This window comes from Sphaeramia orbicularis, chromosome 1 (assembly GCF_902148855.1).
Source record: "Sphaeramia orbicularis chromosome 1, fSphaOr1.1, whole genome shotgun sequence".
NCBI classification, from domain to species: Eukaryota; Metazoa; Chordata; class Actinopteri; order Kurtiformes; family Apogonidae; genus Sphaeramia; species Sphaeramia orbicularis.
The window spans coordinates 47498347-47519548 of record NC_043957.1 but is presented as its reverse complement, the minus strand read 5'-3'; the positions used below and the strand labels follow the sequence as shown (position 1 = coordinate 47519548).

Here is a 21202-nt window from a genome sequence, read left to right as displayed (position 1 = left end):
GGATATATTTTCCGGATTCTATCATAAAGACTTTAAAATTTGGGAGTATTTTGGCCTATTTTCTTTTGTGAATGTAGAATTTATCAAATACAATGACAGGAAATGGAATTAAACTTGTGAGCTTCAGAAACACTGCTGGTGGTCACGTGGTGTTTGACAGGATCAGCTGACTCCGTCGGGGGGGAGGAAGAGGAGAGAAGATGGAAGGTAACAGAGACGAAGCAGAAAAATGTATAAAAATAGCATCGAAAGCCCTGGAAGATGGAGATAAAGAGAAAGCCCTGAGGTTTCTCAACAAAGCAGAGAAGCTGTATCCGACTGACAGAGCCAAAGGTAACGTTATTTGTGGGTGACTTGTGTGTTTAGCCGGTTAGGGCTAACGGAGCGGTGAGGTAAAACACTCCGTGGGCGCTGGCAGGTGTCAGCGAATACCTGACAGTCTGTTGACACCTGTCCCAGTTTAACCTCACAAATGATCATCTGTGGACCATTTTATAGCAGTTAAAGATATCTCCGGGAAATTAAAATGTAGAATTAGGTTGTACAAATGATGACTGACTCCGTTTACTACAGGCCTAGCTTTAGCATCATGTTAGCAAACTTGGCATACGCTCCGTTTCTGCTATAACGTTGATTGATTTTGAAGCAGCTAAACTGAATACAATGCCAGTTTATATTAAAGCCTTCGTGTTAAGTGTTTTATTGCACTACAATATAATAAAGACTGCTAGTTATCACTTGCTGTATAAGTAAAACGTCATGCTATCATTCAGCAGTTAGCTAGTTAGTTACTGTCATTAACATTAGCCTGCTAACCAGCTCAGAGACATTTGTGTTTGCTGCGATTTTGCTTTCACTTTAACTAGTATTGCGTTGGCTTAGACACAGTTATTTCTGCTGCAGTCTAATGGCCGTGAGTGTATAGTACCGTGAGTGTATAGTACACAGTTATAGAGGGAGACAGGGGTACTACTTAATGCTGACCAGGCCACACAGTCAAATGCTGATCCTTTAATTGAATGATGAATCGTAGTGCCTGGATGTGTAGGCTAATCCAGGACTCGACAGGATGAGGGAATCCACAAAACAAATGATATGTAAACACTGTATTGACAAACGGAAAAGTGAAAAAGGATGTGATAAGTATAAAGGTGATTGAACAATAGTGAAATCTGCACTATATAAACAGATGGGACTGTCTTGTTTGTTAATTTGTAACTCAGATTTGGATGTAGTGTAAATCTTTGTCCTTTTCCTGTTTGTTTGTGTGAGTGAATCGTCCACTTATTGTTCAAGCTGGTCAAACGAAGTTAATAGGTTAAAAGTGATAGGTGAGGCTGAACCATGGAGAATCCAAATACAGCTCAAGTTTTGTGGATGTCCTTAAAGGAATTTTCAGAACTTTTCCCAGGATGTACAGTTTAATGTAAAGTGCCAAGCACCCCAAACAAAGAAAGCAACGAAAAGAATGCAAATGTAAGCGATTTATAGCTGTGATGAACACCGGTTTCGTGTTGTTGTGTGCATGATTTGTCATGCCAAATTTCAGCTACTTAAAGTTTGGCGTATCAACTTGTTACTGTCCAAAGCTTTGGAGTCCTTGTGTTAACTGTCCTTAGTTTGACAGGAGTGGAGTAAAATACAAGCATGCAGACGTGTTACAGGGTTTCTCAGATGGGGCTTTTTATATATAAATATAAAGGAAACATTTACCATGAAAGAAAGATATGAATTTGCTGATTTTCTGTTCTTGTTGTGACCAAGTTTACTGCCACAGCTTCCTGAAATTTCTGGTCATATAATCTATGATTCTTTGACTCTGTAGTCATGATATGTTTCTCTCAAAGGGTTTTGTACATGCACACTGGAAGAGCAGCGATGCAATATGCTGCTATGTGATGCATAGCAGCACAAGATCAGGAAGTGTGTAGGCTAATAAACTTAGATGTCTTAATCAACATCACCTAGCATGAGTGTTGACAGGAAGAAGCAGGTAGAGACACTCTTGGTCTGTCTGCATTCCTCATGACTGTTTAGACTGTATTAGTCACATAGTGCGCTTCTAAATAGAATAGAATATATCTTTATTGTCAATGTCACAGGAACAATGAAAATCAGTTTAGCAGCTCAGTTCAATTTAGCAGCAAAACACTTGGACATGTGCAAAGGCTCCAGAATAAAATGTTAATACACATGTGCTACTAAAGTACTACTAGAACTACTGAAATATACAAAAGCTAACTGCTTACAACTGAGATGTATATAAACAATATGAGTTGACCTTTTCAAATCCATAATAAAACGTGATCATGTTAAAGGGAGAAGTAACCAATTCTCTGTTGGAATACAATAGCAGTGCTGAGTGGAACTTAAAGCAGCTGATGTATGTAATGAGTAAGTGAGAAGATACAAGTTTATGGTGAAAACACAATGTGGCACCTTTACATAGACTTTATAAAATCTTCCTCAGCATCACACTGGCTTCAGCATATAAAGTAAGCTTCACAACTATGAGAAAGGGGATCATAGGTGCTGTTAAAGTGTATATTGTGTATAGAACATAATAAATAAATAATGCATCAATAAACAATTCAATACATTATAAAATAAGCATCACTGCTGCAGAGACAAACACAGTTTGTCTGCCCTTCTGTGCCGAACTAGTTTGTCAATGTTTGGTTACACCAAAAACCAGACTTTCAATGTGGGTTACCATGATAATTAAAATGAGCTATAAATGAGCTCAGGTCATGGACTTGGACTCATGTTGTTTGATTAAAAGACTACAGGATCATACCATTTTGCCTCATGTAAATTCTGTATTTTTATTTTATTTTTTCATTGTGGCAGAATAACATATGCAACAAGAGGCCAACCAAGCTCTTCACTTGCAATCATAAAAGGCAGTGATTTATCTTTTAATTAATCTTTTGCTCATGATTACTTCTGTCTTCTTCATTAGCTTTGTTGGATGCATTAACAAAAATGGGAGCTCAGCGGAAATGGTGCTTATCGTAGAAGACCAGCAGAGAGCTCACAGAGTACTGGTGCCCAGCCAGAAAGTGAAAGCCCAGAGTCAGGAGGACAAGACTCCAAAGGCTTTACCAAAGAGCAGGTTGAAGGTGTGCAAAGGTGAGTAATGTGTTTCTTTGTGCCCCTAATTTTATTTAACCACCATAGGTGCTTTAGTGTGCTTCAGAGTAAAGGACCCTATTTGGTGATTTGACTCTTTGAGTCCTGTGACTCTGTAGTCTGCTGTGTTGTGCACATGCAGCTATTGCTTAGGAACCTCAATAGCTTAGTGTCTTACCCATGAGGGAGTGTGAGAGGGAGAGCTATTTAGCTGTTCTAATTTTAGACAATGAGATGCAACTACAGGGAGAAAGGTAGGCAGATGGTGCAATTTACCTAAAGCCCATACCCTCTACAAAAGGCATGAAAATCAGCCAGTTGCATCCTGTGATCTTTAATAGGGATAGTTATCTGGTTATCTCGTCATACCACCAGGGTGTTGCACTGAAACGGTCACAGTTTTCCCTGGTGTTTTTTCTAATCCTTCAGGGAGGCTCCAGAGCCTTGAAAATTGCATCATTTCTATGAAAAAACTAAACTGTTGTTTCAGTTGCACTAAGAAATGTCCTTATTTTCAAATTTTAATGTGTTTGTTTCTCCAAATAAATAAGTCTATGCAATACATTAAAAGAACAGGAGAATTAATAAATGGTTTTGTGGTGGATTGTTAATGTATATACTAGGGCTGGGTATTGGCAAGAATCTCACAGTCCAATACTTGCCACAATACAGGGCTTGCAATATGATGTATTACAGTTCATAAGGAAGGATAAATAGTGTTTTTCCTATTCTAATTCTAACGAAACTGTCTAGGTAGGGCTGCACGATTTTGGAAAAAAAAAAAAATCCTGATTTTTTCCTCTAAAAACTCGATTTTCGATTTCGATTTTTGGGTATAACTAGAAAAGGCAACAGCAGTCAACATGTCGTTTTCGTGAGCAGCCCACAATGCAAGCCACTGCTCTGACCTCAAAGCTGTGATGGGATCACGTGATGAACCTACAGTTTTGTTTTGTTTTTTCTCTTCATTAAATCTTTGAAATGAAGTAGAGTACACAAACAATGTATACAACAAGAAAATAACATAAGTTTGTCAGGGGGAATACACTATAAGAAAATGTCCAAATCAGAGCAAATACTGATAGTTGTTACAACCTTTTTGTTTCCACATTTATCTAACAGCTTTAAATAAATTTCAACATCTTACAAAACATAAATAATATTTGGTTTTGTGTTACAGAACTTACATTACTGAATGAAAAATTTAGCAAGTAAGAGGACTAATTAATTATTTTTTTTTAAAAAAGTTTTTTTTTCTTTCTTTCTGGGTATCTGGCCCACAGAAGTGATACCAGTGTCAGTCAGTGACAGGCATCAGTCGTGCGTGTGTGCGTGCGTGGACCAGGTTAATATGAGTGTTCCCCATGCGGTTCTATTTAAATTGGGGGATCCGTGCGTGGAATAGACCGACCCAGGACACACTGGAGGGATTCTGTCCCTGGAGCTGGTGCATGTGTGTGGGCAGAGGGCTGTGTGGGCTCCTCTGCTGAGGCTGATGACCCCGAGACCCGGACCCGGTTCGGAAGAAGACAGTACGGTACGGATCCGGGACAACGGAAGATGAGTGATCCGCTTGCAGTTATATTTCAATTGCGGGATCCGTGCGTGAAGCCACGGCTTATATTGGTATACGTACTGCGGGTTCATGAACAGATTTAACGTCCGGTCATTACACGGACTTCTGTGAAAGACCGCTGTCACAGGAAGAGCCTACGGTAGCCCGCGGGCACGCGGAGGCGCGCGGCCCGGAGGCATGAGAGAGATGAAATCGATTTTACGATTTCCCTTTTTTAAAAATTGTCCTAATTAAAAAAATCCGATTTCGATTTAAAATCGATTAATCGTGCAGCCCTATGTCTAGGTATAAACAACACACCAGCATATTCATGTCGTTGGTAGCTCTCATAGAAGAGCAACAGAAACACTTGATGACAGTTAATGATTACCATTTTGAAAAACTGGACTTGGATAATTTGTGCAGTAACAGAAGTGTGATTTTATGGTCAGATTGTGTGTTGTAATTGTTCATGTAAATTTACTGTGTAATTGATGCCATTTTGGTGTGGCGTTTTAGATTTTTTTTTTTTTTTAATTATTATTATTTATTTTGCAGCAGGAGGTTGACTGTTCCAATGGAATGATAAACTGAAACAGGAAGTAGCACACAACTGATGGCTGAATCTGTAAGAATTAGACCAACAAACATTTGATTCCTTCTACTGAAAAATCTGAAAGTGTGTCAAGCACCACAGTAGATTTGTAAAAGGTTAGCTATTTGTTGCTTTAACAGTTGTAGATCACGTAACAGTATCACAACGGTGCATGGCTCATTTTCCAAGTAACATAGCTCTAGCTGATCTCCTTAGTCTTGTCTTTAATGGAAAAGACAGAATGAACCATGGGAGCCAGTAAAACTCTTTAGGATTCTTCCATCAGGGCATTTACTAACAGTAGCTGCTGTTGTACTACTTTCTGTTTTAGTTTACAATACTGCACCCTAGTGTTTAGGAGTTTAAACACAGCACAATTAACTGTCTGCAGTGACTCTGCATGTCAAAATTAAACTAAACTGACAGTTGTGTTTTTGAGGATTGATAAAGTATCAGACAATAATCTGAAATTGGTGAACAATAGATTCAAGTTGGATGATGCAACAGAGTCTGCCTCTCTGTCAAAGTAAGACATAGAAAAAAGAACTATTCTTAATCAGTTGTCCACTCCCCGTGCCTCTCTTTCAGAATTAAAGCGATGTAAGGACTACTATGAAGTGCTTGGTGTCAGCAAAGAAGCCAATGAGGATGAGCTAAAGAAAGCCTACAGAAAACTAGCACTCAAGTTCCATCCAGACAAAAATCATGCACCTGGAGCAACAGAGGCCTTTAAGAGTAACTATTCTCATTTAGAATGTGTAGTAACTCATAGAAAGGGGAAAATGGTTTTCGTTGTATCTCAACATTGGATTTTACAACTAGGGAAGAAAATATGTGTTCAAACTTTGTCTGTCTTCTTTCAGAGATTGGCAATGCATATGCAGTGCTGAGCAACGCAGACAAAAGAAGGCAGTATGACCTGACAGGAGGGGAGGAGCCAAGCAGCAGCCCAGGTCAAGCACATGGAGGAGGCTTTGACTTCCATAGAGGTTTTGAGGCTGACATCACTCCTGAAGACCTCTTCAACATGTTCTTTGGAGGTGGCTTCCCATCCTGTAAGCAAATACATCTGCAGATAAACACAAATACACAGAAGTATTCTGTAAGTAGGTTACTGTTAAATTTATAATACACAAAAGGGGAACATCTTGACAGAATATCATAAAAAAATTGGCATAAACCATTACTTAGCTTAAGGGTTAATTAAAACATGTTGGTCAGCAAAGCTCAAGATCATCTTGACCTTATGCCTTCCTATTGTTATGAATGTGGTATCTCAGTAATGCATACAAGGAATTTCTTAAAACTTGGCAGAAATATCCATTTAGACCTAAACTGGTTGCATTTTATTGATCTCTAGTGATATAAAGATCCCTGTTGAAATGATTTAAAGTTGACTAAACTAAAAAGACATCATGCAGGTGATTAGTAATGCAAAGAGAGTGGATGTTTCTGGCTGAACTTATGTGTTTTTATTGTCCTCCTTTTTATTTTCTTTGACATATAGTCTGTTCTTAAACTTTTTGTATTCAGTTAATTTTTGTTTTGTTATTTTTCACTGCTAATGCAGTTATTTAAAGCTGCGGGAGACTTTCGTCACCAATTTTTCATCAAATCTATAAAACCCAATTCATAGCGTAAGTATCATGAATCCGTTAGTTTGTCTGTTATTACTCACCTGAATCTCTTCCCTCATGGTGAACAATTTCGAAGTGTACTCCACCAAAAACAATCCATTTGTTAACAATCAGAACAGGTAGGTCAGTCAGGCATCTTCGGAGTTTTGTCGCGATGTGCATTGTGGGAAGAGGATCTCCAGCTGTTTCCACGTCATGTTTGTTGCAGCTGCTGCCATATGGCTGCCGCTGCGGCCATAATGCAGTTTCACAAACCTCTGCTTCCAACAATGCACGTCATCACAAATTTCCAAAAATGCCTGAGTTACCTACCGGTTCTGTTTGTAAACAAATGGGTTGTTTATAGTGGAGTACACTTTGAAATTGTTCACCATGAGGGAAGAGATTTAGGTGCGTAATCACAGAAAGACTTAGGGATTTATGATACTTAGGCTTAGGCTATGACTCAGGTTTTACAGATTTGATGAAAAATTGGTGACAAAAGTCTCCCGCTGCTTTAAGTTATAAAAAAACATTTCACTACTTGATTTGTAAAAGCATTATGGTTAACTTTACCACTCCTCACTTTCTGGGATTGAAAACAAATCAATACATTTGTTATGTCATCGTCTGTAAAAACTGACACTAGGCCAGTAGGTGTAAATGATTGTGATGTGATTATTTGGACTGTGTAGTACTAGTACTGTTTGGGACTTGGCATTTGTGATTTTGATCTTGACAACTGTTAACATTTCTGTCTACAGCAAGTCCACACACCTTCAGCAACGGCAGGGCAAGCTACAGCCACCAAACAGATTACCGACAAGAGAGAACAGACGAAAGAGGAGACGTATGTATAAGAGTTAAATGTACATACTGTGTTGAAAACTGCATTTATTTGTTGCTTGTACAGTGAGTGGTGCTTAACTACTGACATGTTGTTGAACATATTTGATGTGAAACTGATCCCAAGGACTCTTTGTACTGTGTTTGTCTCCAGGGTGGTTTTTCAATGTTTATCCAGCTGATGCCCATCGTGGTCCTGATTTTAGTGTCAATACTGAGCCAGATGATGTCTCCCCTCCACCTTACAGCCTGTACTCTAGACCGTACGTACGCACCGTTACTGCTGTTACGTTTACTACATGGAATTTCTATTTAATCAGTGAAGACTGGCTGACGTTAAATCTATTTAGTCATTTGTCCTACTGTATGGATTTTTTCTGGCAAAGTATAGTCTTCCCTGTCTTAAAGTGTTTTAGTCTTTTTTGTGTGTTTACTTTCAAATTCTGCTTCTGGATTAATTATAATAATAATAAAAAATATATTCTCTCTTTTTTTGTTGTAAACCTGCACTTTAATGTATAGAGTAGACTCCACTTTACGGTTCTCAGTGTTTTCCTAACAGCCTGTTGCTTTCTGTCCCTCTCAGGTCCACGGGTCAGATCATTAAACGGCAGACAGAAAACCTGAATGTTGACTATTATGTGACTAGAGATTTCAAGTCTGAGTACAAGGGCTCAGCGCTGCAGCAGATTGAGAAAAATGTGGAGGAAGACTACGTATCAAATGTCAGAAATAACTGTTGGAAGGAGAGACAGACAAGTGAGTAACGTTGTTCATACTACCATGAACTAGGATTAACATTAACATTGCATATATCAAGTTGAAAACAAAGCGGAATGTGGTCTCTGATTCTGACATTGTGTTGTAACATACCCCACCCCCCCAAATACACACACACTCTTTGTCTCTCACCCAGAAACAGACCTGCTGTATGCTGCTAAGGTATACAGGGATGACCGAATGAGGAAGAAGGCAGAGCTCATGACCATGGACAACTGCAAAGAGCTGGACAGACTAAATAACCTTTTCAGGGGAGGATGAGATGGACACTTTTAGGTCATGTCAATGTATATGATTAGATGTTTATGTTCATGTTTTCTTTCTTTTTTTTTTTTTTTTATGAAGAGTCTTAACACTAAGGGCAAACACATCTGAAAATAATTTAGCTCTAGTGATAAAGTTTAAATTTCCCTCTCTCCTTATATTCCCCTGCCAACCTCTCCCACCCCCTGCTGCAGGATAAGCCTTGTTATATTATAATGAAACAATCTACATAAACTGTAGAAAGATCCAAACTTTTTTCTTTTCTCTTTTTTTTTTTTTTTAAACACTGCTTTTCTTGTGTTCCTGGAAACAAGAACGACAAGGACTTTTGATTGTAAAGCATTATGCTTGGAGTAGTTAGAATCCAAAAGGGATTCTGCTGTCAAATCACTCTTTAGATCACAAATAGCTTCCATTGTCATTTGCTTGACATAAGCTTGAAAAGAGACACTCTATAGGTTCAACAGGAGGTGCTGTCCGCCATCAAAATTAATTTGTCGAAATATGGAGTAAATGAAGAAGGAAGAAACCAAGAATGAATCTTAGCTGCCTACTGGAATCCATATATGGGTGACGATCCAGGGATCATAACGAGTTACTTGTGATTTTGCTACTAGAGAACATTTTATGTTGTTCACTCCAAAATGTGAAGTTGGGACTAAACATTGAAGGACAATTCAACTGTTATTCATAAATTGTTGTACATTTTCATTTTGAATGTTTGAAGTTATGCAGTTATTTAAGTAACTATAGAAGAAACAGTTTTTTTTTTTCAATGCTCGTCTAATCATTTAAATAAATAAAGTTATTACCATAAACTAGATGATCTGCTTCTCTGATCAGTCATCCAAGGATCAGTTTCTACAAATTACAGAATAATGGTTTCTTAATTTTCATTTAACCAATCATTCAGATCATTTGGGTTTCTGACAGAGTATTCAGTACTGGATTTGACATTTCTCCTGCCATCACCATGCATCAAAAGTGAGGACTTGGGACTATTGTATGTAGTATTTCATATGCAAACTATTGATGGTGAGATCTGACCATCTTCAGTTACCAAAGGATTGTTGTCATTACAAAGTCCAGACCAAAATCTCCATTTTAAACATTTTGGAGAATCTGGACCACAATGCGTGGAAATTCTGTACATTTTTTTAAAATTACTTTTGTTCACTAAGAAGGTCATTGGGTTATTCTGTGAGATGTTGCTATATAAATGCACTGGCCTTTTTAAAATGGTATTATTATGTTTTTAATTTTAGTAAACGCCAAACCAAATCCTTAAAACGTTTCTAGAAAGTTTCTTTCATAAGACTGCTGTGGTTTTTGGCATTGGGTAATTTGGTGTTGAGGTATCTGTAGTACAGTAGTGTTAACCGTATCTCTGTTCTCACTACTGAGCCCCGATTATGTTTGACCAAAAGTCTATAGTTGTAGTTCATGAATGAAACAAATTTAACCAGGGAGAAAGTAGCATTATTACCTGAACTAAGAAGATGTTTTCAAGTATATATGCGGTTTGATTATTTATTCATCCTTTTATTTATTTACATGACTGACTTTGTATTTATTTTACTTCAACTGGTGAGGTATAATCAGTAAATATATTTCCAAAATGTGTACATGGTATGTTGTTGCATCATGAAATACATTATAAGAAAAGGACTAGCATAGGTTCACTTTTAAAATAATACAATTGCAAAGAAGACTTGTAAGTTATTCCGCAAGGGGCAAAGCAACATTTATGTGCATTAGATAACATTTTGTTGCCGAGTATTAATTTTCAAAAATTGTGGTACCCTAATTTTTCAAACCCACCACAAAACTGGCCATGTTATTTAAGGAAGAAACTAGATTGGTTTGACCTCCACAGGGTGCTCTGGTGGTTCCCGCATTCAGTTGCATAGGTACACCACATCAATTTGGGAAGTTTATTTGCCTCATTTTTTGCAGATTTAAAATGATTATATGTGATGTTTGAAATACTTTAAGCATTAATATGTGTATATATGTTTTGATTAACTTTTTAAATTCTTATTTTCAAGAATTGATTTATTATTCATTGATAGAACATACAAAAATAGAATATAACAAGAATATAAAACATCAGACATTCCAAGCCATAATAACCAATAACTAATAAGAGACATAAAAACTACAATAATAAATTAATGAACATTTATAGACAAATATGATAATAAATTAAAGAGAATACAAGTGAAGATCCAAAAATAGAGTAAGGCACAGTTAGAAAAGGAAAGAAAAATAATATTACAATATGAAGTGGCAGACCAACTTACTCAGTTTAATTGTAGTAAAACTGAAGCCCTAATAAACATTTTTTATTACTTTAATATGTTTAGAGACTCAAAATACATTTTCAATTCTATTAAAAATAATTGAAATGATGGGGATGTCTGAATATCTTAACTTTATGAATCTAAAATTTACCTAGAAGAATGAAGAGATTGACTATGTTAAAATAATTATGAGAAAAGTAGCCAAAAATAATAACTTTCCTCATCAAACTGATACTTAACTGTAGTTTGATAAACAGAAAATTTTCCAAAATTTTCCCAAAAGTGATACAAAACTGACATTTATAAAATAAGTGGATGATATTTTCACTATCACTTTTACAAAAGGTGCTACTGTCATCAGTGTTTGAAAATCTGGAGATGTACTTATTTATTGGACAAATGTTGTGCAACAGTTTGAGGTGCAATTCTCTAATTTTGTTATAGTAAATATTTAAAGGTTTATTTGTACAATTGTACCTTTAAAAAATGAATTCCATCTAAATTAAGTGATCACTGAGGGCTAATAGTCTTGTGATTTTTATATATCTTTTCATTAACTCTGTTTTTAATCAGCTGAGTAAATACTGTTGGAATGTTTTGCATCACCTTCTTGAGAGACGTGTTTTACGCACGTATTGCGTCAACCATGAAATCACCGTCATTGGCTTGTCATAGGACACGTGACTACACCAAGCGGAAGTGAAGACCATGGTTGCGGCAGTTATTTATGATATCGCTCTCGTACCTTCATTACCTAAACTATCCGAAGTGAATGAAACTTAAAACTTAAGATGACATTAAGGCAGTTCTTAGTCGAATAAATCGGTTGTTTTTTGTTGTTGTTGTTTTTTTAACAAATGTGCCGGAAAACGCTGGGTTTCTGGCTCTGGAGTCAAGTGGGACTATGTACTACCACAGCTACTATGTTTTACCTGTTGGTCTTGTACTTCAGTGGATGTCTCCAGTGTGTATCTGCTTGCAAACAGAGGCAGAGACTCCAGATTGGAGAATGACTCTAAAAACTATTCGTAACGGAATACACAAGATTGACACGTACCTGAATGCAGCATTGGATTTGATTGGTGGTGATGAATGGACTTCTGTCATTACAGGTGCAGTGATGGTGAGCTAAGATTTATGACTTATTTCTACATTTGTCTCATACACAGTATTTATCAGAGTTTTGACTTATCAGAGAGGTGTTTAAGGGGTCTGTGGGGAACCAGGACCCTGTGAAGTAACAATCTAATTTATGTATATGTGTGGTTAATAAGAGGTAAACAGTACAGATTATGAAGTCCATGAACAGTTAGGAGCTAGAAGACAAACTTTATCACTCTGGAGGAGTCACAGTAAGCCATTTTGATCGTCTGTAGCTCTGTTATCTGACTGTAAGATAACTGACAGTGGCAGGACAGAAAACCTCATCACCTTTGCTCTTTTCTCACAGGATACAAACCAATCCCTCGACCTGGTTACAAGCAGCCGCCACCCAATGGATGTGGGTCCCCACTGTTTGGGTTTCAGGTACTTTAACAGAATCTGTGTTCGTAGTTAAAGGCCTGGCCATGCCAAAGTGAACATCAGGGTCAATTTCTTTTTCTCTTGACAATATATTTAATTAGTCAGCATGAAGACATATATTCTAGTTTCTAAAATAGTTATTTAATTTGTACCTAAATTACAACTGGATATGTAAGAAACTAGAAAAGCACTCAGAGAGCACAGATCTCCACCAAGGCAGATCAGCCCCCCCATCACCACCAAAATTGAGTCATTTGTTCCTTGTGTCAGTATCAGCATTTCCTGAAAATTTCATCAAAATCTGCCCCTCTACCCCCCAATCACCACCAAAATGTAAGCATTTGTTCCTTGTGCCAGTATCAACATTTCCTGAAAATTTTATCCAAATCCGTCCATAACTTTGAGTTATCTTGCCAACAGTCAGACAAACAAACAACCCCCCCCCCCCCCCCCCCCCAGTCATTACCAAAATGTAATTATTTGTTCCTTGTGCCAGTATCAACATTTCCTGAAAATTTCCTGAAAATCCATCCATAACTTTTGAGTTATGTTTCTAACAGACAAATAAACAGACAGACAAACCCCGATGAAAAACATAACCTCCGCCATTACACATGGCGGAGGTAAATAGTAAATATATGAAATACGTGTAAATTAAGAACAGTAAAGGTTGTAAATCAATGTATTGAGGACTTGCAGCTGACGTCACTGGGCATGTGATTGTTGTTTAACACCGCCATATTGTAGCACGCTATCTGGATCCAGAGTCAGAACTGTTGCTTTATATCGTGTTTCCTGTAGACATCGTGTTTGCGTGTTTGTTATTTGCGAGTATGTCTGCTTGTGATAAAGGCACCATAGATGAGTTTCAGTGTTACTAACAACAGTGATGCTGGGAGGTAAAAACACAAGTACCAGCTACCAGCCGGCTCACATCAGCCGCGTACACCTCCAGGCTCTCCCCGGAACTCGTGAATGAGCTGGTATGTTAGCTCTAAAAACGGTCCATGAACTGTCTCTGTCCAAAAGCCGATCCCATCTTCTCTTTCACAGCCGCATAATTTGACTTGACCGCATGGGGGAAGGCTGTCCCATAGTAGAAAAGCAGACTTGCACAGACAGGTGGGGAGTATTGTCACCAGCTCCCCGCTGAACTCACCGTTGTCACCCGCCTAGCTTCGACTGCCACTTCCAGCTGCTTCACCCAGCTGAGGAAACTCTGGCTGCCATCGCCGGCAAAGGGACCAGGTAGATCCCAATCACTCTCTCTATAGGTGATGAGGCCAGGAGTAGCCCTCCTGGGTAGCTTAAAGGGGTCGTTCATCACCGTACCACATGATGACAATTCTTTTTTCCACGCCGCTAAGGCAAACAGGCTAACAGGCTAACTATACTGAGAAGCTATGCTAACCGCGGTAATAACGATAAACAGCGGTCGACAGAACAGAAGCACCGCTGCCACCAATGGAACCCAGCAGTCTTTTTGCCTAACTTATAATTGGTGAAAGCTAAGTAATAAACGGCCCACGCGACTCGCCCGCAGGCCTGTTTTAAAATAGAACTAGCGCAGGGTTCTCCAACACGTTGCTCGCAATCTACCGGTGGTTCGCCAAGGGTCAGTAATATAAGAACACAAAGTTGATTCGTCATTTGGTAGAACAGGTCTAAATTTCCACCCAATCAAAATTACAAGTGTCCCCCTCCCGAGATGAAACTGTAAACTAGCTGTCAATCAAACTTTAGCGCTGGTTTGCTGCCTGTCATTGGAGAGGGGCGGGGCCCAGGATGAGCCAGATGCCAGGCAGGTAGTGGGTTTAGCCCCGCAACGATGTCGGCCAAATATAGTCAGGGAGTTATTTTCACCAACAATGAGGCACGGACTTCTGTTTGACAAATGTGAAAGACGAGTGTGTGTGTGTGTGTGTGTGTGTGTGTGTGTGTGTGTGTGTGTGTGTGTGTGTGTGTGTGTGGTGTGTGAGTGATCTGTGGCGCGTTCTGGAGGTCAGTAAAAGATGCAACGTGGAGCAGAACTTCACCAAAGTTCACAGTAACTGTTCTGGAGATTCTCCAGTGGGAATCATCAGTAAAGTGGGTCACATCCTGGACAAGCGCAAACATATGTACACTATCTGCGCATGCGCTCAGACAGCTGGAGTCGGACCTGAACAGGTGCCTCTGCGTTTGACTCCAGTGTGATGACTGTAGAAGTGACGGGGATGGTGGATTTATGTGCACAAAGTTCTGGTTTTAATTAATATGTTTTGACAGCATATGTGAATTTAGAAAAGGTCAAATCCTTCAGAAATACAGCAGCACATGCTGGTGAAGTTTTATTGTGTGAGTGACAGCATTTCTTTTCACAATATCAAAGTATTAAAAATGCACATACAGGTGTGTATTATTTGTTTTTAGTAATTCTATAAAAATATGCAGGATTGTTCCATTTCATAATTTTTGACATAGTATGAAAATATTTAGGAATACAGCATGCAAATGCTTGTATTTGTTTTTTTCTACTTTTGATTTTCTTAATTAAAGTAAAATAATAGTTTCATATTAACACTTTTTAAGTATTGTAAATGTTAAAACAAAGATATATAAATAAATAAAATAAATGAAGAGCACAAACATACAAACGTATGATACAAAATATGTGTATGTATGAAAAATAGCTATGTAAATAAATGTTGCTAAATTAGAGTAGCCCTCCGGCAACTTCATTAGGTAAAAGTAGCCCACAGAAGAGAAAAGGTTGGTGACCCCTGGTTTAACACGTACGATCCCAGGAAAGCTTGCCCACCAATATGGCGTCATAAACAGAAAACCACGTGATCGCGTGATGTATGTGCAAAACCTCAATACAGCAGGGTGGGCAACTCCGGTCCTTGAGGGCCAGTATCCTGCATGTTTCAGATATTTCCCTCTTCCAGCACACCTGGTTCAATTAATGATCAGCTTATCATCAAGCTCTGCAGAAGCCTGATAACGATATAATGGCTTCCAGGTGTGATGGAAGAGAGAAATATCTAAAACACGCAGGATACCGGGCCTCGAGGACCAGAGTTGCCCACCCCTGGTATACAACATAAATTCAGAATGTAAACAGCAATGTGTAAATAAATATGTTCAAAATATATGCCTGTATCTAATCTTATATTTCATAATAATCAAACACTGTACTGATTTTGAATGTTATTTATTATAAAAAAACAGCAGACAGATGTGTATTAAATATAGTATGAAACATATGTCACCAAAGAGTGATAATTTGATCAGTATCTTAATAAAAAATTTTTGATTATTATTATGGTGCATCACACTGAACAAATACCTCACTGTGACTTTTTTGGATTCTCACTCTGTTACCATGAATTCATGTCTTTTAAAACTAAAATAAAAATTATATCAGTTTAATTTTTGGATATAATGTAGCGTGTAAGCGTGGTTTGCTAAATACTTGCACTTAACATGAGGAACAGCACTTTTTGGCATTTTTTCCAAACCTTCAATAACTGCTGTATATTTTTCCACACTCTGTTACTTTGTCAATGATGATAAATTCATGTTTTTATTAAATATTTGGTTATTATTCCTTAATAGCATGTTGAAGTACTTGCTTAGACCTACAATTTGAGCTAAAGTAGTTGCTGCTAAATTAATTTTAAAAACAGATATGGAATGATTAGTATTGCTGCACAGTGCTTTCTCACTCCTTTACTCGCTTGGCCAGGCCCTAAAGTTGAGATTCTTTATGGACATGCTGTAGCTAAGTGTTATCAATGTGAGTATGAGATACTGTATTTAAAACAAATAATCATCAAAAATCTGGGACTGTCTTCCAGATTTTTCACTTTTTTCCATTTTATCCAATGTTTGAGGGAAACACTGTGAACATTTCTTCCTAAAGCTTTAATTGTCATGCATAGGAGAGATGTGAGATTTATATGTTTGTATATTTTATAGAATTATTAGCCTTTGTATGCAGTACTGAGGGTCTTCAGGGGTCATTCACTGATATCTTGCGATGTCATTTCCAGTCACATGGTTTGCTTGCACAGTATTAATAAAGTCTGGACTTGAATGGTAATTATATCACCGTGACAATTCTGGAAGTTCAGTTAGTAACTACAGTATTCACAACGATAGAGTTCAATTACTTTTTTCTCTAATGTTAGATCATGACAAAGTAGTTGATATGGAGCTTTATTGCAAATGTAGCTTTATTTGGTACAGTTATTCATGGCTAACATCTTTGCCTGTATTCTCTCGATATTTTCTCAAAATTGATAGACACAAACATTTTATACCATAGTGGGTCCAGAGAAAAAGATTTTGGTTTTTTTTTTTTTATTTTCAAAGTGTTGACCCTTAAGACACAGACACCGAAAATCATAAATTCTAACATTAGTTCTATTGTTACCTCCGCCAGGAGGTATTGTGATCACTTTGCTTTGTGTGTTTGTTTGTTTGCGTGTTTGTTTGTTAGCAACTTTATGGGAAAACTATTACAACCATCTTTACCAAATTTTACCCACAGATAGGCCGAGGCCCTGGGATGAACCCATTCAATTTTGGGCCAAGTAGGCCAAAGTTCAAGGTCACAGCAAGGTCACAAAGTCTCAAATTTTCCTATTTCTCATCATTGAGCAATTTTTGAAAATTTATTTAAAAAAATTCAAAACGACTCTGATTAGCCTCCAATTTGATCCACTTGTAGCTTATAACAATGTCTTGTATCTGGCACAAAACTGTCCACATCTACTGTGGAATGTGGACTCTGTGGACATTTCAATTTAACATTGAAAATCCCATTTACGACACATTTTTCATTATAACTTAACAAATATTGATTGGAATTTAATATAATTGACATACACATGACTGGTACCAAGCTTCAACTTCTTCTGCTGTATGAACACCTTGAAACTGTTTAATTTAAACAGAAAATAGTCGATCCACACATGCACACCGTTCAGTGTGCTTGGCGGAGTATGCATTCTCTGAACACTTGTTATTGTTGTTTTTATTTTACTATTATGATTGATACAATTTTGTAGTAGTGATGTGGTGATGGTAGTAATTATAACTGTAATAATAACATAATGTAGATCGTAGTACATGTTGGATCATTATTAAAACTGAAAACAGTTTATATTTAGGTAATACTGAAATATGGTTGTTTTTTACATTTAAATATTGTATGTTCATTATCCTCCTTTTGTGTTTTTTTTCTTATTTTTCCTTCTTGTCTTTTTTCCTCCATGTTCACATGCTAGAAATAAATGATCATCAATAAATGAATTTTATTTGGTTTGAAATAATTACAGCATCAAGTGTCAATGGATGACACCTGCTCTTTGTAGTTTGACATAGGCATTCCCTCCATGACCAAATGCTGTAACCAACACGACCGCTGCTATGACACTTGTGGCAGTGAGAAGAACGACTGTGATGAGCAGTTCCAGGACTGTCTGGAGACCATATGTAGGAATGTGCAAAGGACTCTGGGACTGGCCCAGAGTGTCCAGGGTAAGAGTTAGACCACAATGCTCAATCAGATCTCTATACTCTGAACAAGTTATGCACCAAAGATATTTTTCTCTAGTTTTTATTCATATAAATACTGTAAGAAGAACTTTATCTGTGCTGTACACTGGGTAATAACTGCCTGCAAATAGTTTGGATTCAGTTCACCTGTAAGTAACATTTTAAGAGTAATTTTCTTATTTTGCATGTTTGCTTACATTCTTGTTTTTTCCTCTTTTTTTCCATTTTGGCAGCGTGTGAATCAGCGGTGACTCTGCTGTTTGATGCTGTTATGCACTTGGGATGTAAACCATACTTGGACAGCCAGCGAGAGTCCTGTGTGTGTCAGTATGAAATGAAGAAGGAGCTCTGACACCATCACAGTAGACTTATGTAAAAGCACAATGCTATCACAGAGATGCTAGCAACAGTGCTAGTAGTAATAACTACAGTGTTTTCTCAGGGATTGAGCTTGTTTGTGTGACACTGACGCTCCCTTCCTTTACTGAAGTTGAAATTAACCAAGTGAATATAGAAACTGACTCAGAGTTTATAGAGTGGACTACTGATACCTTTATTTTCTGTTAATTATTTATGGTTATTTTATTGCGTTTCCGTGTGTTTGTCCTGTGATGAAGTGACAACAGGGCATTCGGGAATTCCCTGCCTTTATATGACAGGATTAGGTTTGGAAAGTACTGGATTAAATCTTTATTGTAATATTAATATTGTATTGTCTTAATAATTTATTGTTAAATTACACAGAGGCCCCTTTCCTTTTCATTGTGATCATGAGATCATTGAGACGTTTTCTGAATGAAGTGGAAACTCAGATATATGGAGGTGTAAAGATGTGACGGTAGAGTCAAATAGATTTAGGCTTTGTACTAAAATTGTAAATGGTTTTACTAAAACCAAATCCAGCTTTTCTGTTAAAGCAATAGAACCTTATACAGTTGTAACAGTGGATGGTAAATAAACATGTCACAGCTAATCACAGCCAGCAGATGCTAATACTTCACTATTTTTTCAGAATACCAGGAGTAGAAGCCATTAATTCTGTTTGCATGTATGTCTGTCTATATTGTAGGAAATGTCCAACATGTTCAATTTTGTTTTCTTATTCACCTAAAATGTCATTATGGATCAAAATATGATTATGGATCCACTTGAGGAATGCACCTGCTTCAAACAGGTGATTTCCATGAGTACATTCATTTTCTGTTGGACTCCATTATGAAAACAATCTACTTACTTTATCAGCCTAATGTATGAAAGGACCTGAAATGAACACTATGAGCAGAGCATTTGATTGCTAAAAGTAAATTGTTTAAACAGTGTCTCTAGCATTGTTTTAGTCCACAGTCATCACTGTGACTGTGATCACTATGAACAGTATCCACTGTAATCTTCATTAAATGGGATCTTCATTCAAATGCAAATCTAGTAAATAACTGTGGATGTATACTGTAAAATGCAGGGTCTCCTGACCCCAGACAAGTGAGTAATTGCTGGTCACGATAGTCACTACATTTGTCTCAAATCTTGACTTATATGCTGCAAAAGACATTGCAGATGCAGGGATGTGTTAGTATTTCACTTCACACATTTAAAAACTTAAAGTTCCAATATTGTACCTGCTTAAATAAACCTTTTTTCTCAGTATGCTCGGGTCAATCATTTCTCTTTTTTTTTTCTTTTGCATTTATATGTCCCTGAAAAATGTGACATGGTGTTGGGATGTCATTGCAAAATATCTTTTTTTTAATAATAAAACATAAAAAGTGAAGGCACCTTGGCTATTGACAGTTAGGCCCAGCTGATCATGAACTTTCCTGTTTTTAACCTGACCCTTAACCAATAACTATTTAAGTGTATAATTAAGATTATATTAAAATGCATTATTTATTTAAAGTAAAAGAAAATATATATACTATCCTATGTAACTCCCCTCACAAAACCTACATATTAAGAAGGGTTGCAAGTGCTTTTTAACAATGCTTTATGTTTGTTTTTTGTCAGAATTTGCAAATAGTATTCAGTATTTATGACTTGAACAGGAATAAAAATGATTTATGCTTTTGTCTATCAATTTGGTAAACAAGTCAGCACGAACTCTTGTAATGTAACAGTTTGTCCTAGAGAGGGCACTACAGAGCTGCATTATATACTATAAAACTGCTGATATTGTAAATAAAGTGAAGCTGCTCCTGTGATGCATCAGTAAGACTTGAATCGGTTCTGACAGGTCATAAAAGAAAACTAGATGACTATCCAGATTAAAGTTTCAATAGGAAATTTAGACATCGTCTCACCATTCTCTGGTTGTTGCTTTTTTAATTGTTATTGTATTATTATTATTATTATTATTATTATTATTATTATTATTATTTATTGTAGACGTACATTTTTTTTTCTCCTTATTAACAAATTAAAACTTATCCTACTTCTCTTTAATAAGAATTAAACTTGACGACATTAACAGTAATTGGAAGAGAATTTTTAACTCCATTTTCCCTCAGTGTATGTTTTCTTACATTTTCCCCTATTTTTTCCACCTTGGCAGTGTGTGACTCAGCAGTGATTCTTCTGTTTGGTGTTGTTAAGCTCTTTGGGTGTTAACTATACTGTGACATCACCACAAGAACAAACCTGACCCAGTTTAACAAGGCAGCACTCTCAACAATAATCTTGGTAGTCACTGACATAATTTTTCAAAGGCACAGAATTGAGTTTGTCAAGCTCTCACATTCCCTTCCCTTTATTTCCATCAACTAAGTGAATATGAAACTATCATTTTCAAATTTCCTTGTAAATGTTGTATTTTAAGATGAATATATAAAATTACACTTGTGCTAAAGAAAAACATCTCTATTTTATCCCCCAAAAACGTATCAGTGAACCCGCCTGACTTTATTTAAAGCTGTTTTAAAATGTAAGACAAAAAAAAAAAAGTTTTCATTGTGTTTAACATAACACATTAGTTTACAAACTAATTAGTTAGTTAATAGCTACATCTAAATCAATCCAGAGAGAGAAATAAGAAAAAGAACATGACAAA

At 37.0% G+C, this 21202-nt stretch overlaps 2 protein-coding genes and 1 long non-coding RNA gene across 3 annotated transcripts; all 3 read left to right on the top strand.

The window, feature by feature from the left end:
• Positions 1-159: 159 nt before the first annotated feature.
• On the top strand, positions 160-9611 carry dnajb14 (DnaJ heat shock protein family (Hsp40) member B14). Its single transcript, XM_030140121.1, is given in 10 exon segments — positions 160-333; positions 2963-2993; positions 2995-3131; positions 5871-6017; positions 6146-6337; positions 7663-7748; positions 7899-7971; positions 7974-8007; positions 8331-8503; positions 8661-9611. Coding segments are annotated over 10 exon segments (1131 nt in total). The 5' UTR covers positions 160-200; the 3' UTR covers positions 8786-9611.
• LOC115423389 (uncharacterized) lies at positions 3151-5816 on the top strand. Its single transcript, XR_003935963.1, has 2 exons — positions 3151-3885; positions 4994-5816. It is a non-coding gene; the product is annotated as an uncharacterized LOC115423389 (long non-coding RNA).
• Positions 9612-11757: 2146 nt separating the features above from the next.
• On the top strand, positions 11758-19806 carry pla2g12a (phospholipase A2, group XIIA). The gene is given in 5 exon segments (XM_030140136.1): positions 11758-12184; positions 12187-12214; positions 12542-12618; positions 17979-18144; positions 18396-19806. Coding segments are annotated over 5 exon segments (579 nt in total). The 5' UTR covers positions 11758-11995; the 3' UTR covers positions 18515-19806.
• The last annotated feature ends 1396 nt before the right edge of the window (positions 19807-21202 follow it).